General features: G+C 46.1%; 1 protein-coding gene across 2 annotated transcripts in view; it reads left to right on the forward strand.

The window, feature by feature from the left end:
- Window positions 1-18264, forward strand: part of mop (tyrosine-protein phosphatase non-receptor type protein myopic) — a 95248-nt gene that overhangs the window by 31452 nt on the left and 45532 nt on the right. For both annotated transcript variants that reach the window (XM_075676401.1, XM_075676402.1), the window contains exons 12-14: window positions 59-355; window positions 9155-9318; window positions 9397-9548. In XM_075676401.1, the coding sequence (XP_075532516.1) occupies window positions 59-355; window positions 9155-9318; window positions 9397-9548 (613 nt within the window). The remainder of the gene's footprint in view (window positions 1-58; window positions 356-9154; window positions 9319-9396; window positions 9549-18264) is intronic.

The following is an 18264-nucleotide window of genomic DNA, read 5'->3' on the forward strand; positions in this document are numbered from 1 at the left end:
TATATGTATATCAAAGTTGAGCATTTCTCCACTTTCTTATGCAACTGCTTTACTGCAGGCCTGAAGGAGCTCTATCACAATGTAGACAAGGACCTTGCACAAGTTGAGCAACTGTTGAAGGAGGAGCGGGAAAAGGAAGCAGCCCATAGCACAGCGTTTGGCAAGCGGGCACCCTCGAACCTGGTGACCGAACTAACGGCCGAGTTTACCAAGTACCTGGAGGTGCACCAGCGCACTGCGGATTCTAACAGTGCCCTGCAGAAAAGTTTGGCTGCCCACTCAGCAAACCTCAAACTGCTGGCTAGCCCTCTGGAAGAAGTGGACAAAGCACTGCCCTCAGTGTCACTGCTTGACGGTCAGGCTTTTTCGACTCTCTTGGCTGTTTTGTGTGGAACCTTCACGAGATCTTCAAATTTTTTACGGTTTTAGCCACAGCATTTTCTGACTTCTTTACCTTCTCACAGAAATGAATGTACAGTCTACGCCTGTTACAACAGATCTGCATACAACATGCTTTAGAATATAACAGAGCATTCTCCTCGCTTAGTTTGGTCTGCTTATATTATCATTGCGACAATATCCACTTTAACAGATCCAGCTATAGTCGACTATCGGCTACAGCAAACAAACTTTTAGCCAAATTTTGTCTAGATGGTATAAATACAACATGCTTTGCTGCGGCAATACATGTGTGCAGCAGGGCAGTGTACACTATTTCCGGCCACTTGCAGAATTTGGGAAAATGTACATTTTTTTCAGGAACGAATACACTAATGGCAAGCTTCCTGCAGCAGCATGTCGCGCAATGCCCCACCAGAGAGTAGCTTTTGTGTTGACTGGGTAGGTCGCCCATCGCCACTCACCGCTGTCGACTCGGTGCCAAACAAGTGCTGAGGGCGCCATTAGGCCTAACCAGCTTCAAAGCAAAGCTGTAGCATACAGTGCTTCAAAAACAACCGCCAATGATCGCAAAATGCATTGTTTTGAAATGATTTATTTCTTGCTGCTTAAATTTGCACAAAAAGTAAGATAGGCTGCTGTTCACGGCATCCACAGTGGAGGCACATGATGCAGTCGAGCTGTCTCTCATGCAATGCAGGTGGCAGCCAGCTGCGGCCTCTAAACTGGCCTTGTGCCACGGCTTTCGTTTGCACTACAGATTTTACAGTGGTCATTGCTTGCTGTTAAAGATAAAATTAAGGCATCAGTTTATTTTATCGGCTACTGTTTTGTGTAAAAAATAAACTGTAGGCAATGTTTGCGTCATGGGCGGCAGCAATGCACTCAGGCTGGGTGGCCAGCATGGCGATGCTAAGTGGCTTTTAATGTTGCCGTTATGTGGGCGTCTATATACTCTAGTGCAGAAAAACTGCCATTTGTCAGCAACCAGTGTCCAGAAAACGGCAGAAAGGAAGATGCAGTGCCACGGGGCTGTACAATTAACGCAAAATAAGTTTATCTATAGTTACTTATTTTCGGTGTCTGTGTTCTTTTTACCTATTTTTGTGATCACCTATGGGCTAAATAGCAGTACAGTCGAGAACCCACTTGTAACAGTATTCAAGTGCCACAAAAATTCGATTGTTACAGCCAGGTTGCATGAAAAAAAAATCGAAATGGGGAATGGCGTAGCTGTTCCGAGAAAATTATAACGACGGGGAGGCCAGTTCTCCTCCTCACCACCTTCCTCCATCTGGCTTCTGATTGTGTTGACTCGTTTAACTGTTTAACTCTGCTTTCTGCGCGCTCCAGTCACGTGTTGTTAACAAGCCTCAACTGTCGGTGTTCAAGAATGAAATGGAACTGCTATAACAACTGCAAAGATGGGCAGCAAGTGACATGCGAGCTCTGCCGAGGCATCGCTTTGGTGGCCCCAAAAGTTAGCTTTTAAAAAATGCGGGAAGGTTGCTGCGGTAGCATCTCAGCTTGGGAAATCCAGAAGAAGTGCTGGGACGTGATCACCGCAAGCATCTCGCCACATACTACCCACTGGCTTGCACGAGAAAACCGCACGTCCGTCAGTCTTGCTTGCATTACGCGAAGCTTGCCGCCATCCATCTCCAAGGCATCCAGCTACTCCATGTAGTGAAGCGGAAGGTCCCTCGCAAGAACAATCCCACGAGGGACGGAATCATCTACATGACTTCCCACAAGGACAATGTTGAGGCAGCCTGCCCTTCCACATCAGCACTGCCATCATGGCTGTCACGGTCGCTATCCGATGCAAGCAGGTTCGCAACGATCACCTCATCGATTAGAAGCACTTCGTTTCCAAATCTATAGCAGTGCACTTTCTTTTCACTGGCAATATCATGTATTGCCAATGATCAGTGGGCAGGTCAGCCATCTTCCGTTTCGGCGGCGAGTCAAACGAGGCTGAGAAACAATTTGGCCAAGACCGACTTTGACACAACGAGCAAAATCAAGCACAAGCGTAAGCAGAATTGCACAGAATGAGGGCCATAGAATAAAGAACCAACTGTGAGGGCCCAGCGAACAATCTGGGAGCAGCGCCGGCAGAGCAGTTGGCGCGGTCCATTCGTGTTTCGGAGGGTGGCGCAATGCAGAGCTATGGGCACAGCCAATTCGTTTTTGGAGGGGTGGAAGGTCAACGGGAGAGATGTGCGCAAGGCTGGCGTGCATCCCTCATAAAAAAAAGTGCGTGGTGGTAGTTTGGATTGCAAGCGATTGTGCAGTGGCTTGCATTTCACTTTTTCTTTTTTCTTTTGAAGGATGTCGCATTCCATTACTTTTCAGCACGGACACCCAGCAGCCAGACTTCATTGTTATAACCAATAATGCAGTACAGAGACATTGTAGTAAGCGGGTTATTTCCCCGTAGAAAACATGCAAAAGTTGGCAATGCAACAGCTTTTTATTGTTATAACCGATATATTGTTAAAACTGGTATCGTTATAAGTGGGTTTGACTGTATATTCAAAGTTACACCATTTCACAACATACTGCGACCCCAAATACTGGATAGAACTGACTTCGGATATAACGGACCTTTTTTCCTGGTATCACAGTCCATTGTAATGAGCATCAACTGTATCGTACTTAACCCCTCCTCCCAAGCTGATGTACCGGCAACCCAAACGAACTCCTAGATGAAGACATTCGTCTTCATGAAGTAACAGCGGCGATAATGGGCTTGAGACGCCACACAGCCCCGGGAATGGACCAAATCACCAATAAGGCACTTGCCAACCTTGACAACCCCTCGCTGCTAGAGCTTACCACTCATCCTAATGAAGTATGGAGGGAAGGAAACCTTCCCAAGGACTGGAAAATGGCCGAGATTCGTCTGATACCGAAGCCAGGCAAGCCACTAGCCATTGAGAACCTACGACCGATCTCCCTTGCTTCGTATGTAGGAAAGCTCCTAGAGCACATCGTTCTCAACCGGCTTCAACCATTCCTGGAGGACTCAGGGAAACTTCCAACAACAATGATAGGATTCTGTCCACATCTCTCAACTCAAGACATCCTACTTCAGCTGAAAGAGGAGGTGATTGTACCAGCGGCAAGCAACTCCCCCACTGTTATAAAGGGGCATTCGATAACGTCAAGCATACGGCAATCTTACAGAGGCTAAACATGCTGGGCTGTGGGGCCAGTCCATATTTCTATATCAGAGATTTTCTTTCAGGTAGAAAAGCCATCCTAAAGGTCAGTGACCGAGCCACAAACCCCTTCCTACTGGGCGGGCACAGTGTTATCCCCTCTCCTTTTCAATATCGCCCTAATAGGCCAGGCCTTCCACCGCTCCTCGATAACATCCCGGGGATCCGGCATGGCCTATATGCCGACGACATTACCATCTGGTCATCCATAGGGTCCATCGGGGCAATGGAGAGCCGCTTGCAGAAAGCGGCAGACATGGTGAGTGACTATGCTAAGTCATGCGGCCTCAGCTGCGCCCCCCAAAAGTCGGAGCTACTCCTGGTCTCACCGCGAAAGAAGCATGCATCTGACTTGCCCACTATCAAGATACAACTGGAGGGACACACCATCGTTCCATCTCAGAGCGTAAAGATATTGGGAATGGTTTTCCAGTCGGATCGCACTAACACTATTAATTCACAAGCTTAAATATACAACAGCCCAAGCTACCCACATGATCCAGCGAATAACAACCAAGGCAAGAGGCATGGGGGAGGCGGACACGCTTCGGCTTGTCCAAGCCTTCATCATGTATCGAATACCGTATTTACTCGCATAATGATCACACTCGCGTAATGATCGCACCCCTGAATTTTGTTATCAAAATTAGATTTTTTTTTTTTCTTTCCCGTGTAATGATCGCACCCTGAGCTTGCCGCAGCAATATGTCGTGTGCCAAGTCTAGCTAATGATGATCGTGCTTACCATCTGTCGAATGCTACGCGAACGACTCTTGAAGACATACCAAGCGTTCTGCACACACCCAACATTCTTAAGCAGATGCCCCATTTCATTCCTTTCATAACGTTCTGCACTTCCATGAAAAAAAAAAAAGCTACAACCAAACTTGTCTCGGCTTTATTATTTGTAGTCTTCATAATGGTTTTGGTCAACAACAACAACATAAAGGGCACCTTTCGATTCTTCTCGTCTGCACTTGTGGGCACGCAACAAATCGCGAGTGGCCACGTTTACACGTTAGTGGCCACGTTTACACTGGTATGTTAGAAGTGTACCCTATTCATACGCCGACGCTTGTAACGCAACTAAGATATTCGCCCACCCTTAGCGGAAACGTGCCGTATTAGGATAGCAGTGAAGACAAATGCTGCAGTTTCTGCAGCGTGCCCGCCATGTGTTTCTATGTCACTGGCAGCTAAGCATGCCCATCTCTGTTTCTGTCCCCTCAAAGTAAACATGGCTACGTTATTATATTAACGATATTATTCATTGCTGATACGGAAGAAACTGTTTCAAGGCGCGTAATGTACTCGCGAGAAGAAAAATAGTTGTGTTCGGCGCGTTTGGCTTGCTCCGCCGGCTGCCATTTTTGTTTTGGTGTCCCGCACTGACAGCGAAAGCTGCCTGCTTTTCATCCCGCAGCAGATGCAGGATGAAAAAAGAAAGTGTTTCTTTTCATGGGAAATTTAACCCGCATAATGATCGCACCCCTGAATTTGCGTCAATATTTTTTTTTTTTGACAGAAACGTGCAATCATTATGAGAGTAAATACGGTAACTTAAGCTATTCCATGCACACTACTCAATGCGACGGAATTCAAGAAAATCAACACAATGATCAGAAAGGTAATAAGCAGGCGATGGGCCTGCCGATCAGTACATCCACAGAAAGCCTACTATGACTAGGAGTGCACAACACGGCTGAGGAGCTGATCGAGGCACCTCTATCCAGTCAGCGAAGAAGGCTGGCGATTACGGAAGCGGGGAGGTCCATCCTCTTACGCTTGGGGCTCTCTGCCCCTCTCAGCCATCTGCCGCCTCAGACTGGGAACTTACCCCATGCCATCCGGAGCAACATCACCGTACGTCCTCTACCTCGCAACATGCACCCAGTGCACCACGCACAGCAAATGGAGGTCCGGGCTCTGGTCATACACAAGCAATGCGGGACCTTGCCCTCTACAGCCTACACGGATGCGGGGTCTTACCCCAGACGCACAACCGCAACAGCCACCGTAGTCGTCAACAAAGAACATCGAAGCAGCATTTCGCTCACCAGAAACAATCCCCTCCAAGCCGAGGAAGCGGCCATAGCCCTCGCGCTCTGCCAAACAGAGATCGAAGTCATAGTGACCGACTCCCAACAGGCATGCCACAACTTTGCTAGCGGCAGAATTCATACCACTACGCTCAAGATCATCAATCAAAAGCCGCCAATGAGATCAGTCATGATCATCTGGGCGCCAGCTCATCACGGCATTCCTGGCAATGAGGTCGCCAACCACGTGGCTCGAGATTTGACCCACCGAGCTGACGCCGAGGAATCTGAACCAGAGCGCATGCACCCTCTAGTCTCGTACCAAGACATCACACAACACTACAAGCTAACCCGCAGAACATATGCACCCCCACACAAGTCACTACCTAGAGAGCAGGAGCGATTCCTCCGAGCTCTACAAGTTAATACATTCCCCCACCCAACCAGAAATCACCTCATAGCTCCTACACAATTCTCTCCACAATGCTGCTTCTGCGCAGAGCCCAGGTCCCTCGGGCTCATAGTAGGGGGTTGCAGAGAGGCACCATTAGATCCTCTGAACCCTTACCACACCAACGAACTTTGGGAGAGAGCCTTGGCCAGCTCCAACCTCGAGGATCAGCAATGGCTGATTGCGAGGGCCCAGGACGCGGCCCGAGCTCAAGGCATTCTGGAATGAGCATGCCTCTCCAAAGCTGCATTTACTTAATAAAATTGTTTATTCTCTCTCTCTCCTCCCAAGCTGCCTAAAATGAAATACTGACTATAGTATAGATGACTGAAATGGTCTGCAGACAAGCTAGGCAGTGAGTAAGCTGCTCATTTGATCATTTAGGGGGAAAAGCGAGCTGAAGCAAAAGTAATGCAGACTAAACAAAGAGTGGTAGAAGCACTGTGTTGTGCGTATCCTTCCCACCAACCTTGTTTGTGTTGGCAAACACAAAGCTACAGTGGTCTGAAACAGGATAGAGGGAGTTACATAAACACACACACAGCACTGTGTGAGTTCGTAAGTGCCTCTTTTTTTTCTGTTTTCAAGCACTGCAGTTTTGTGATCATAAACCAACCAATCGCACGTGCATCCGTCCCTTCTTTGTCTTGTCTTGTTTTGCCATTATGTGCTACACCCGGCTATAAAGTCATACCAACTACAACTATTCCGCTCGAATTGCTTGAACCAACTAGCTCAGCAGTCTGTTCTTGTACAGTAAAACCTCATTAATTAATTTGACCCTCGTTAATTCAGCAAATCAGAAAATTCAGGTTCACCCTCTGGTCCCTGCAAACATGTGCATTATTTAATGGCATCAGCTCGTTACTTGGGACGCATCTGGGCACGCACTGGTTAATTCAGGCAGCCCTCGGAGGGTACCGCACGGGGAGTGCTGCAAATGTGTGCTGAAATAGAGCAAAACTGGTGATAGCGTCCATGGAAACTTAGCAACAGAGTCTGCATCGGCATAGTTATCAGTGGGAACAGTAAAGGAATGACAGGAACAACAGTACACTCTGTGCCTTTAAAGGGGCCCTCAAACACTTTTCTAACTAATCGTAGAATGGCCCCACTAAAGTATGTCGTTCCCTGGAATCTCATTCCACAAACGTTTTTTTGAATCCTTCACCTATGAGTGCAGTTATCGCACTAATACCCAGCTTTCTCTCCCTTTTCATCTCCGCTAATGCGCTGGAAGCTACACAGCGGAGCAGCTAAGAGAGCAATGCCGTGGTCAAAAGTTTAGTGTCACGACGGCCAAAGAGCTCGTTGCGGCACCTCGTAACAGCTGTGGTAGACGACTGTATGCAACATGCTGCTGCCATCTCGGAGGTCATGAATAGCAGAGGCAGCTCTGCGCAGTGCAAAGATGAAATAATTTTTTGTCTTCTTGAGTCGCAGACATATATTTTTCATTTATTTAACTCAAAATGAGCAATTATGTATTACTGAGAATGTTCCCGCGATCACGAAACCAGCCAGTAGCGATTGGTGGGCCAACTGCTTTCGATGACATTGCGGATGTGAGAGCAAGTGGCTGTTTATTGCTTTTGTCACGAGATTGTAAATCTTCTGCTGCATGTAGTGCAATAATATTCGGCTCACATGTTCACAGGAGCCTCGTTAACAGATTGACAACATTTTTTACTATGTTCAAAAAGTTTTTCAGGGCCCCTTAAGAGGAAGCTTTAGCCCAGGGCCAACTCCAATTTCTCTATTCAATAAAATTTCTTCTTGGCCGAGTTGGTTCATATGTATTGAAGTCATTGCAGCGCAAAGGAACACGGACAATGAAGAGGACAGGACACCACAGGAATGGTGGTGTCCTTTCCTTACTTTAATTTATTTTCTTCATCCACTCTCATTTCCATTAATTTATCATTTCTTTAATTCATTTAGTAAGTACAAGTAATTTTCCCTTATGTTGTCCTTGGTGTCAATGTTTGTTGGCTTCTTATGATACGCTTAATAAAAATCGGGCCCCTCAGCTAACCCCCTTTCTTTTGTGTCAAAGTATTTCTGAAATAGTCTAATTTAACTTCAAATGCATTCATCAACTTTGATAAAAAGTGGTTCGGGCCTCTTTAAGCCCTTGAGGTGACTAACTGACTAAATTAATTGCAACTGAAGCAATAACCAGCTAATTGAAAGGTTAACTGTATATTCGCACAGCCCTATTATAAGCCTTTTCTTTTTTTGACTCTTCCTTTTAAAAGAAGATAGGTGCCTGAAATCGCAAAGGTTGATTTCGCAAATTATAATCAATAAGTTTAATGCACGTATTGCAGTTGTCGTATTGAAGCTGGTCAGAGCTCAATGCATGTCCACTTAGTAGAAATCTTGAGACTAGCTTCAGTTTTGTTCTATAAATCAGTGACAAAGTACATCATTATTTAGAGGTACACAGGATTTATTCAAGCAAGACATGGAACAAGGCTTTGTGGGAAAATGATACAGGGAATGTACCAGTGCTTTTCATCACAAGTGTGCAGTTGCAGCATAATTGACTATGGTTATGCAAAACCACCGACACATATTGGCCTTTTTCTTCTTTTTATATTGCTCAAGGCAGATTTTGGCACAAATCTAAAGAAACTGTTCAGTTGAGAGAAACTTGTTTGTTGATACTATTAAATATCTACAGCACATAATGTCTACAGCCCTTATAGGTGAAATTCTGTGTGTATCAATTCATAAATGGACTAGTTGGCTTTTGTTCAACATACTGAATAGTGCAGAAGAGAGAATACAAGCAGGACACATAGTATATATGTTCTGTGTCTCCTCTCTCTTGTTCCATCATTTGCACTGCTCACCATGTTGAGCATTGCGCAATTCATGGTTCATGCAAGTTTTGAAGGCTAAGCAATTGTGGCTATTCAGTAGACATGCCACATTTTCTACAAGCCTCCCAAGTTGGTTTCTCATGTGACTGAGTGATGAAGTGCAGTAAGCCTGTGCTATGGCCTTAAGTCTTATTTTAAACTTTACTTCAGTGCCCAACAACGAAGCTGTTGTGAAGGAGCTCTCTCATCTGCTAGACAAAGTCGAAGAGATGAAGAAGCAGAGGCAGATGCTACATTCACACCTGAGAGATGCGCTTCAAAAGGATGATATCACTAGGCAAATTGTGACCAGAAACAAAGGCGAAGATCTTCAGGTGTGTATGCATAGCAGGGTTGTTTCCACACAATGTATGATTAATATGGCACTGGCAAATTTTATTTTTTGTTTGCAGGCATTTTTCGCAACTGAACTGAAAAAACATGATCAGGAGGTGTCACTTTTGGAGCAGAACTTGACAGCACAAGACAACATCCTGAAAGCATTGACACAGGCCAATGCCCGATTTGCAGAGACACGGAAAGCTGCCTCTGATATCCTAAAGAGGTAAGTTGTTGAGTGAAAGTTTATTAGACTGGACTCAAATGGGGCAATGAAATGTACTTGTGTTACTGGAAGGTAGGCATGCAAACATGGACAGAAGTAGGATTGAAAACAAAAGCCGTTAACTGCAGTGCACCAACTTGCTCAACTTTCGGTCAGTCTAAGAATTATACTCATTTGAAGAACTTCTTAAGCTTTATCAGTGTAAACTACAATGTTGCTAAAAAAAATTTAAATTAAGTTAAATTGTGAGGTCTTACATGCCAAAACCACTATCTGATTATGAGGCACGCCATAGTAGGGGACTCCAGATTAATTTTGACTACCTGATGCACGGTACACAGGTGTTCTTAAATATTGCCCCCATCCAAGTGGTGCCACCGTAGCCAGGATTTGATCCCACGACCTCGTGCTTATCAATGCTACACCATAGCCACTAAACCACCATGGTGGGTTGCTAAAAAAAAGAAAAAAATATCTGATGGTATTTTGTGCTCTGTATAGAGCCTCCCTTTACACCAATTCTCTTGTTAACTTGAGCTTGCGTATTTTGAAAAGTGTGAGCCCTAAAATTTTTCACAGTGAGTTGTCAAAACTCATAGACGCCACGTAAACTTTACTTGTAAGCCTTGGGATATCGTCAAACCATTTAGTAGCTCCAGCACTGAGTAAATTCCAATGCAGGGAAATGTCACCTCCCACAAGAACAAAAAAAAAAGAGGTTGTCACTTTGTTTTTCCAGTCAACATTTTTTTTTCTCCCTCTTTCTCTCAATGAGCTGGAGGCAAAGCTGAAAGAATACTTAAAAAGCAATGCAGCAGGAAGAGGAGGATATGAGGGAGATTATGTGGATGCCTTCCTGCTGAAAATGCTTAGCTTTTGACCTCACCTGTTGGTAGCCCTTCCTCTGAAAATGTTTTCAGTGGCTACAGTAAAGTGGAAGTCTGCAGTCCTGTAATGTAGTTTACTGTATATGCCATTGCAGTAATTTATAATTTTGTAAAGCAATTTTATTTTATTTGTAAAATACAGCTCATCATTCCAGCAAGAACTAGTTTGCTTGTATTGAGCTCTTTTTTTTTTTTTTTGCTCTCTCTCTCTCTCTCTCTCTCTCTCTCTCTCTCTCTCTCTCTCTCTCTCTCTCTCTCTTTGCATAAAAAATAATTCCAGTAGGCAAGATGGGACAGCTTGTTTTGTTCTGTTTGTTTTATGGCATGTTCAGTACCGGTAGTATTTATGTCACATGATGCAAATTTTCAACAGGGAGAATTTCTGACTGATGTTGGTAAAATCAGCATGTCCTTCAACAACAGCAATCTCTAAAACTGTTAGTCACCACCATGCTTCAATCTTGGCAGACAGTTGAGTGTTTTCTAACTCACCTGTTCGAGCACCAGATATGTGGGTAGACTGCATTGCATTTTAAATTCATGAGCAGTTGCATTACAGAAAACGCCATTAAAATGGGTGCCAAAGTGGTTGAATGCATGTCAAATGCAATATCAAGCAGACACTTTACCGTTGAATTCGAAGAACTTCAAGTGACCTCAATGCAAGTGCTTGTGAAAGGTGGTTACATCACTATGATCAGGAAATAAAGTTATAATTACTGCAGTGGCTGCAGTCTGGCTCTCTTTGACTGAATAAAGCTGTCTCAGAAAAAAAGGTGCGACCTGCCGCGTGCATCAAAAATGGTCCGTCGTCACGCAGTCAGCAAAGATCAGCCAGGGAAGTCATCCTACTGCACATCCTCACTGTCGCACCGCCCTCTTTCTCCCCTCTGACCAGAGTATCAGGCTAGGGCAGTTATACCTCAGGCCATCCTCTCTGCATTTCTAATTTCCTCGCTCTCCCTCCTATGGTCACAATTATTTGGCATAGCAGAGGATTTCTGATTGGGAACCTGTAGAAATAGTAATACTAGCAAACTCGGAATGCTAGTGAATAAAGCGCTTTTGCCTTTCAGGGACAATACACCTGCTCACAAGACTAGCAATGCGATGGCCATATAAAAAAACTAAGAGCATAACTGCATTGATAATCATCTGAACTTGCCACATTTTGCTCCATATGACAATTTTCTTCTTATAAACCAGGGAAAATAAACATTAGAGGTAACAAATTTTTTATTATTCTGAAGCTGTAGCCGAGGAGTATTCAACTAGCCAGCTTGCACTTCTTTTTAACGACTTCAAGAACAGTGTGCCAACTATGCTTAACTTTAGAGTAATTATGTTAACTAAACAGAAATTGTCATTTCCTACATAGTGGACCACCACCTTCTCAGCACCCCCATACACTGTTTACTATGCTGAACTGGACATACATTTAACGTGGAGTGCACAGTGCCGCTACCAAAACACGCAGGCCTCATTCATTCTAGCATCTGGCCCCCTCGCTAAAATCTACGTCGACAGAAAGAAAGCAGTGATAAGAGTATCTGACACTTTAGCAAAAAATACTGTCATATTTGGCATAATCATCCTTTCAAGTGGAAGTCTCTAAATTGTCCACTCACAAAATAACTTTATCAAGTGGACCATAATCACTGAACACTTAGGAAAAGCCAAAAGTAATATACATTTTAAAGTAATTGGTAGGCGGGATTATTGCCAAATGCCAAGCTCTATACAAAAGCATTTCTTACTGTGTCTCTTATTAATCCGGTGTAATCTACGAAGTATTATCTGTATATCTAATTGTATTTCCATCTTTCATTTAGAGATTAGACTTGTAAGAGCTTGTTGTGAACACTACACACATCTTATTTGTCGATGTTATAAGGAACCGCTTTATTCCAGCTGAGCTCGCACTCAAGATCAAGCTGTGCAGCTGATGATGATATATGCAGCTGAGGAAGATGTACAATAGATGATGATACCTAGAGATGACGAAGATGAAAGTCAGGCATGTGTTGCACTCACACTAATTCGCTCTCGCTGTGGAAGCAGCCGCCTAGCCGCACGGAAGTACAGTTGAACCTCAATATAACGAACCTCAATTTAGCGAAATTCTCGAAGTAACGCACTTTTTATTTCTCCCAATCTCTGCCCCATTGAAAACCATGTATTCTTTTTCACAATTTAACAAGGTCACTTTATACTGTACTTCCGATTTAACGAAGTCCTCGCCCATCGCACACACATACCAGGAGCCTCCTTGACAGGCAGACGAAAACTTTAGCCGGGCATACAGCGATTTGCATGCGCCCTTTAATGCTCAAATTTTCCTGGCGCGCTTCAATACGTGGAGCAGAACGTGCCGCTGCGCCATCTATCGTGTACGTATGAAACCCGTAGCGGAACGCGTCACGCTATGACGTCACCGGCCTGTTGGAACGGAAAAGCGCCAACCGGAAGTAAGTTTACAAACAGCGGTCGTTGGGCACGTTTTCTCAGTTGGTTACCGTATTTACATGGTTGTAAGTCGACCACTTTTCTAAAATTTGAAAGTCTGAAGTTGGGGGGTCGACTTACAATCGAAACCAAAACATGGCCCCGCCAAAAAAGCGAGACCAACGGGAGCTACAACATAGTTACAATTTTATGTTTGCTCTGTGGCCCTACCCGTATCTTTTCGCTGTCCCGCGTGTTTGTTCGCTTTTCGGAATGGTTTTTCAACATTTTTGAGAGTTTTACAGTGCATGCAACACTCATGGGGGGGTGTCGATAATTGATGGAAGCGCCGCTGTTCCCATTTGCGGCGGCACCTTCAGAACGGCGGCACTAGCGGGGAGTATCGGTAGTTCGTGGAAGAGCAGACACCGCTCACGGGTTTCTTTCTCTGTTGAAAGGCATTGGCATTGGTTTGACGCGTTCCACTTGACTGCCGGCTACGTGCTACTTCTATGCTTCCCCAGTCGTCATGAGTGCTCCAGGCCCATTAATCGTTCGGCACTCGTTCACAGCAGCGTTCAAGAGGGCTGCCATCCTTTACGCCGAAGAAACAAATCACAAACAGGTGTTGCGAGAGTGGCAACTGCAGCGAAGCGAAATTTTCACCTGTGACGGCAAGTGAGAAATTTCCCATGTGCCGAAGTCTGGACGCTTTCCGGAGCTGTAGGCTGAGCTTGCGGCGTATGTCGCTGAAATGCGTGATCGGCCCCTGCCAGTGAAGTGCGACATGGTCATGAAACAAGCCCGGACCTTCGCCTTAATTTTAAGGCCCTGCTCCGCCGTGAGTACAATGACGGTGACGAAAGTATGGCATACACAACAGATGTCATTGACTCGTGGCAGCTGCTCTGCGATCAGGGAGGTGCTCCAAGCGACGTGACACTCGAGGACTTTGTCTTCAGTGATACTTGCGCTGTGAAAACTGAAAAACTGGACGATGACACAATAATCCAGAGTGTCATAGATACAGAAACGCAGGACGACGACTCGGACGAAGAACTCCAGGCGGCAAGCAGCATAGCTACACCGAAGCAAGTCATGGATGCGCTGGATCTCCTACGCACGTATGCGGGCGCGCACTCGCAAGAGCAAGCCTTAGCAGCCCTGTCAACCTACAAGCGCCTTACAACCCCAATGCTTATTAAAAAGCGGCAGATGAAGCTGACGGAGTTCTTCGCTTCCAGCTGAGTTGCATAGAATTGCTCTGCAGGAAGTTAAATAAAATATTCCAGCGTTCATGAATAAATGTCGTCATTACTTTACTGAGCGTGGTATGATCCGAAGTGGTGGCCTCATGGATCCACCAAGTTAATACTACTTCCAATTTTCTTCGAAAGAATATTCAAGTTGATAGCTCTGGTATGTGCATAATTTTTTTTTTCTTTACGCCACAGGTTGCCATGTCTTCGTGAACGTTTTTTTTTTTTTTTTTTTTTTTTTTTTAGTGATGACAAATCATGATGATGATGGCACTGATGGCCACATCTAGTGGCAGCTGTGAGCACTAGGCGCAGCGCTTGCTGCAGACCTGCTCTTCGCCGTACGCGTAATGGAGAAAAATGCGTTCGTACCCGCTGGCTATCGGGCATCACACTCTTGGTTGTGTTATTAGATCCAGGTTTTATTGGTTATCTTTGTAATTTTGCTATCTACAAGGTGCCATACGCCAGGAGTGTTTCAAGAACCTGCATCTTTATTTGGGCTGCGGATACATGCGAACCTCGACTTAACGAAAATCGCGATTTAACTAAATTTTTGGCTGCAAATTGGACTTCGTTATAACGAGATTCGACTGTATTATCAAAAGTGTCAAGTATATGGTTTTAAACTACAGTCAAACCCGGCTATATCAAACTCGCAAAAAGACTCCTATTATAATGTTCGATGCAGAGCATAATTCGATATAAGCCTGCTAAAGATTTGGATGTCATAAAAGCACATACCATTTATAAAATCACTTTATTGATGAAACTAGCTTAGTTTCGCACGAAATAGTCCTGCATTCTATCCTGCTTGGGCAGTTTCGCTGCCTGCGATGCACACAATTCTCCACATTGTCTAAGGAGTCGGAGCAGCTGAGGCCGCAACCTTCCGCATTTGCGCAGAAGCACCGGACTAGTGCGAGCGCACCAATCACTTAGGAGGATGTGGGCCAAGGACTGTCATTGCTTTTCTCATTGTACCCACGTTCACTTGTGCTCGGTACGATGTCGGCAGTGTAGTCTTCGTTTTTGGGCTCTCCCGTGGTCACAACACCATCATTTGCACTCACAAACTCGTCCACCGTTGATTCTTCAACGCTTCCGGAAATTCTGACAGCTCGCTCCAAACTTCGGCAACACCGGCAATGGCTTTGTCGCATTCATTGGAATTTACAGTGATCATCGAGCACGCGGAAGTCTGCACGGCTGAAGTGATTTCAGATGAACCACTCGTACACGGCCGAGCGTACGGGTCGGGCGCCACGGGCACCGGGTCGCGAGTTTGGCCACTTTAGCCCTAATCTCCCCCGTATTCTTCAAGATCGTGCTGAGAGTGCTCCTCGGAATCTTGTACGCTGTGGGGGCATCCGACTTCTCATCGCGTTTGACCCTATTTATGATTTCGAGCTTCATGACGAAAGGCGAATTCTGCCGCTTCATCAGGGCAACACTGCGGGAGAAGGCCCACAACACGCACACACGATGAACCAGAAAAGCAGCGAGACAACTCGCGCTTTCGCCATCTTGCACGACAAGGGCACAAGGGCCTCTGATTGGCTGTCTGAGCAGGCGCTGCGGGTGGGCCAGGACCATTTCTTGTAGGGAGTGTCAATGGCTCGTCCGAGGGAGCGCGGTCACCATAGGGAGAATGGTTGGATGAAGCCACACCGTCGGGTTTTCCTGCCACCGCGAGGGAAAGCCAACTTCCGGGGGCACTTTCCGCCACGTGACGTTCGATATATTGGGAGTCGCTGCTATTTTTGTTCGATGTAAGCGTAATTTTTGCTATATATACTCATTGTAACTATACCGTGACCAGAAATTGTTCTATATATAGAATAATTCGATGTAAACGGGTTCGATATAGTTGGGTTGGACTGTATCTCAGCCGCATGGCAACTGAGATAGTGCAACAGTGGTTGGACGGCGTTCCAAGGAGCGAGATGCCCTAATTAACAGGAGATGTCTGCTCAGTGACTGTGTAGGGTCCAATAAATTGAGTGAGAAATTTTTCGCATAAGCCAGGAGCACATACAGGAGTCCAAAGAAGAACTTGATCAAGAGAAAAAGTCGCAGCACGGCGAGTTGAGTCATAGCAGGACATCCAAGCGTCCTGGGAGATGCCAGTATTAATGCAAACAAGGTTATAGGAGTCTGCAAGGCGAAACAAAAATTGTTCTGAGAAAGGAGCTGGTACTGGTACAGGTGTCGAAGGGAATGATACATCCAGAACAAAACTTGGTGAGCGGCCATAGACGAGGAAAAGGGTAGAAAAGCCGATGATATGTTGCGTAGCCGTGTCGTAAGCGAATGTCATGAACGGCAGGATTGCATCTCAGTTCGTGTGGTCTGGGCGGATGTACATTGCAATCAGGTCTAAGAGGGTACAGTGAAAACGCTCTGTCAAGCCGTTGCTCTGTGGATGGTAACTAAAAGTTGTCTTGTGAGGGGTGTTTGAGGCACACAGACCTTCGGTAAGGATAGATGAGAGGACTTTTCTATGGTCACTGAAGAGAATGCGCGGAGCTCCATGGCATAAAAAAAATTTTGCATAGAAAGAAATCGGCGACTTCAATGGCAGTCCCCAATTCTAGAGAGGCTGTCTACGCATAGTGTTAAAAATGGCCTGCTGAGGTGCAAGTTTTGCCAGCCATTTGCGACAGCGGCGTCAACTTTTTTTGGACAATGCGCCACGTCTGCCACTCTGCGTCGCGGGATTGCCGAGATGAGCTCGACGAACCAGGCTTTGTGGCGGAACCCGCCACCGCCGACCTGGTCTGCTGTGAACAAGGGAGTCCTCGAGGGAACGTAGTTCGAGGCCCCTTCCCACGCACCGTTCCCGACGTCAGCCCTGGTTCTGCGAAGACCATCTGACCTCGGTTGAGGACCGTGAACCTGTGCGGAAATGTGTGTGTGTAATCCCTCGCGCAAAGAGGCGGCTCGTCTACGGTGCCTGGTCGGCCGTTTCCCTCACCGTGAGATCGAGGGAGGACCGAGTGTTTATAAACCGCTGTTGTGCCGCTGCTCAGGGTACTTTCTCTCGCAGTCATGCTAGACTGATGAACTGCAACATCCTTATGTAGATACTGTAAACAAACCCACATTCCTCGTTCTCGATGAGAAGCAGTCCTTTCCTTCAACAATGTCCTCAGCATGGATAAGTTGGATGACGGCATGGGCCAGCTACCATCTAATTCATGCCCGACTCCAATCTTGACAACTGGTTACGAGCGATGGGATTGACCCCCCAATCCTCACAATAGCATCTTAAATGGTCAACGGCCATCACAATCCAACGATTCCCATTTGAGGTCATGGGAAGAGGGCCGTACAAGGCTATTCCAGTGACTTCGAAAGGCAAAGCGGTACAAGAAAGAGGTTGCAGAAAGCCAGAAGGAGCTATTGTTAGTCATTTGTGGCTTTGACAATGAACGCAGGATGCAATGTACTGCGCAACGGCTGAAGAGAGGCCAAGCCAGGAGCAGCAACTTCGTATTCTGTCGTAAGCCTTGTGGTAGCCTAGATGACCAGCCATCAGATGATCGTAAAAGGCTTCAAGCACCTCACATTGCAGTGAATGTGGTATGATCCCTGCAGGGGCATCTGCGTCAGCAGACATTTGCCGTGTTGCGACTCCACGTGCCCGAGCACACGAGGTTCGGAACTTCCCGCATCGAACCGTGCACAGCTTAGCCGTGTCCGGGGAAAAGGGGATCCTGGGGGTTGAGCCGACGCTGAGTGCTTGGACCTTTGAGGACCCTTGGCAGAGGCAACGTGCCCCTTTGGCCTTAGCTTCACGTAGACAGCACCCCAAGACTGACCCACTCGGGGTAAATCGGTAGTTGCCTTTTCCTGTCTCTCTCTCCCTCCAACCTTCGTCTTTCTCTCTCGCTTGCCATCTCTCCTGTCTTCTCTTCACTTCATTTTACTTCCTTTCTTCCTGGCGGCAAGGGTTAACCCTGTGTGGCTATCCCACATTGGGTGCACTATACTTGGTTATAGTAGCGGCGTAGAACTGGTGTCGTGCAAACTCTGGCGTGTCCCCTCATTGGAATCCGTGGTGGGTGGTCGGCGCTGTTGCCGAATTTTTTATGTGTATTCATGGCAACTTTTTTACCCCTA

This window comes from Dermacentor variabilis, unplaced genomic scaffold (genome assembly GCF_050947875.1).
Source record: "Dermacentor variabilis isolate Ectoservices unplaced genomic scaffold, ASM5094787v1 scaffold_12, whole genome shotgun sequence".
Classification (NCBI taxonomy): domain Eukaryota; kingdom Metazoa; phylum Arthropoda; class Arachnida; order Ixodida; family Ixodidae; genus Dermacentor; species Dermacentor variabilis.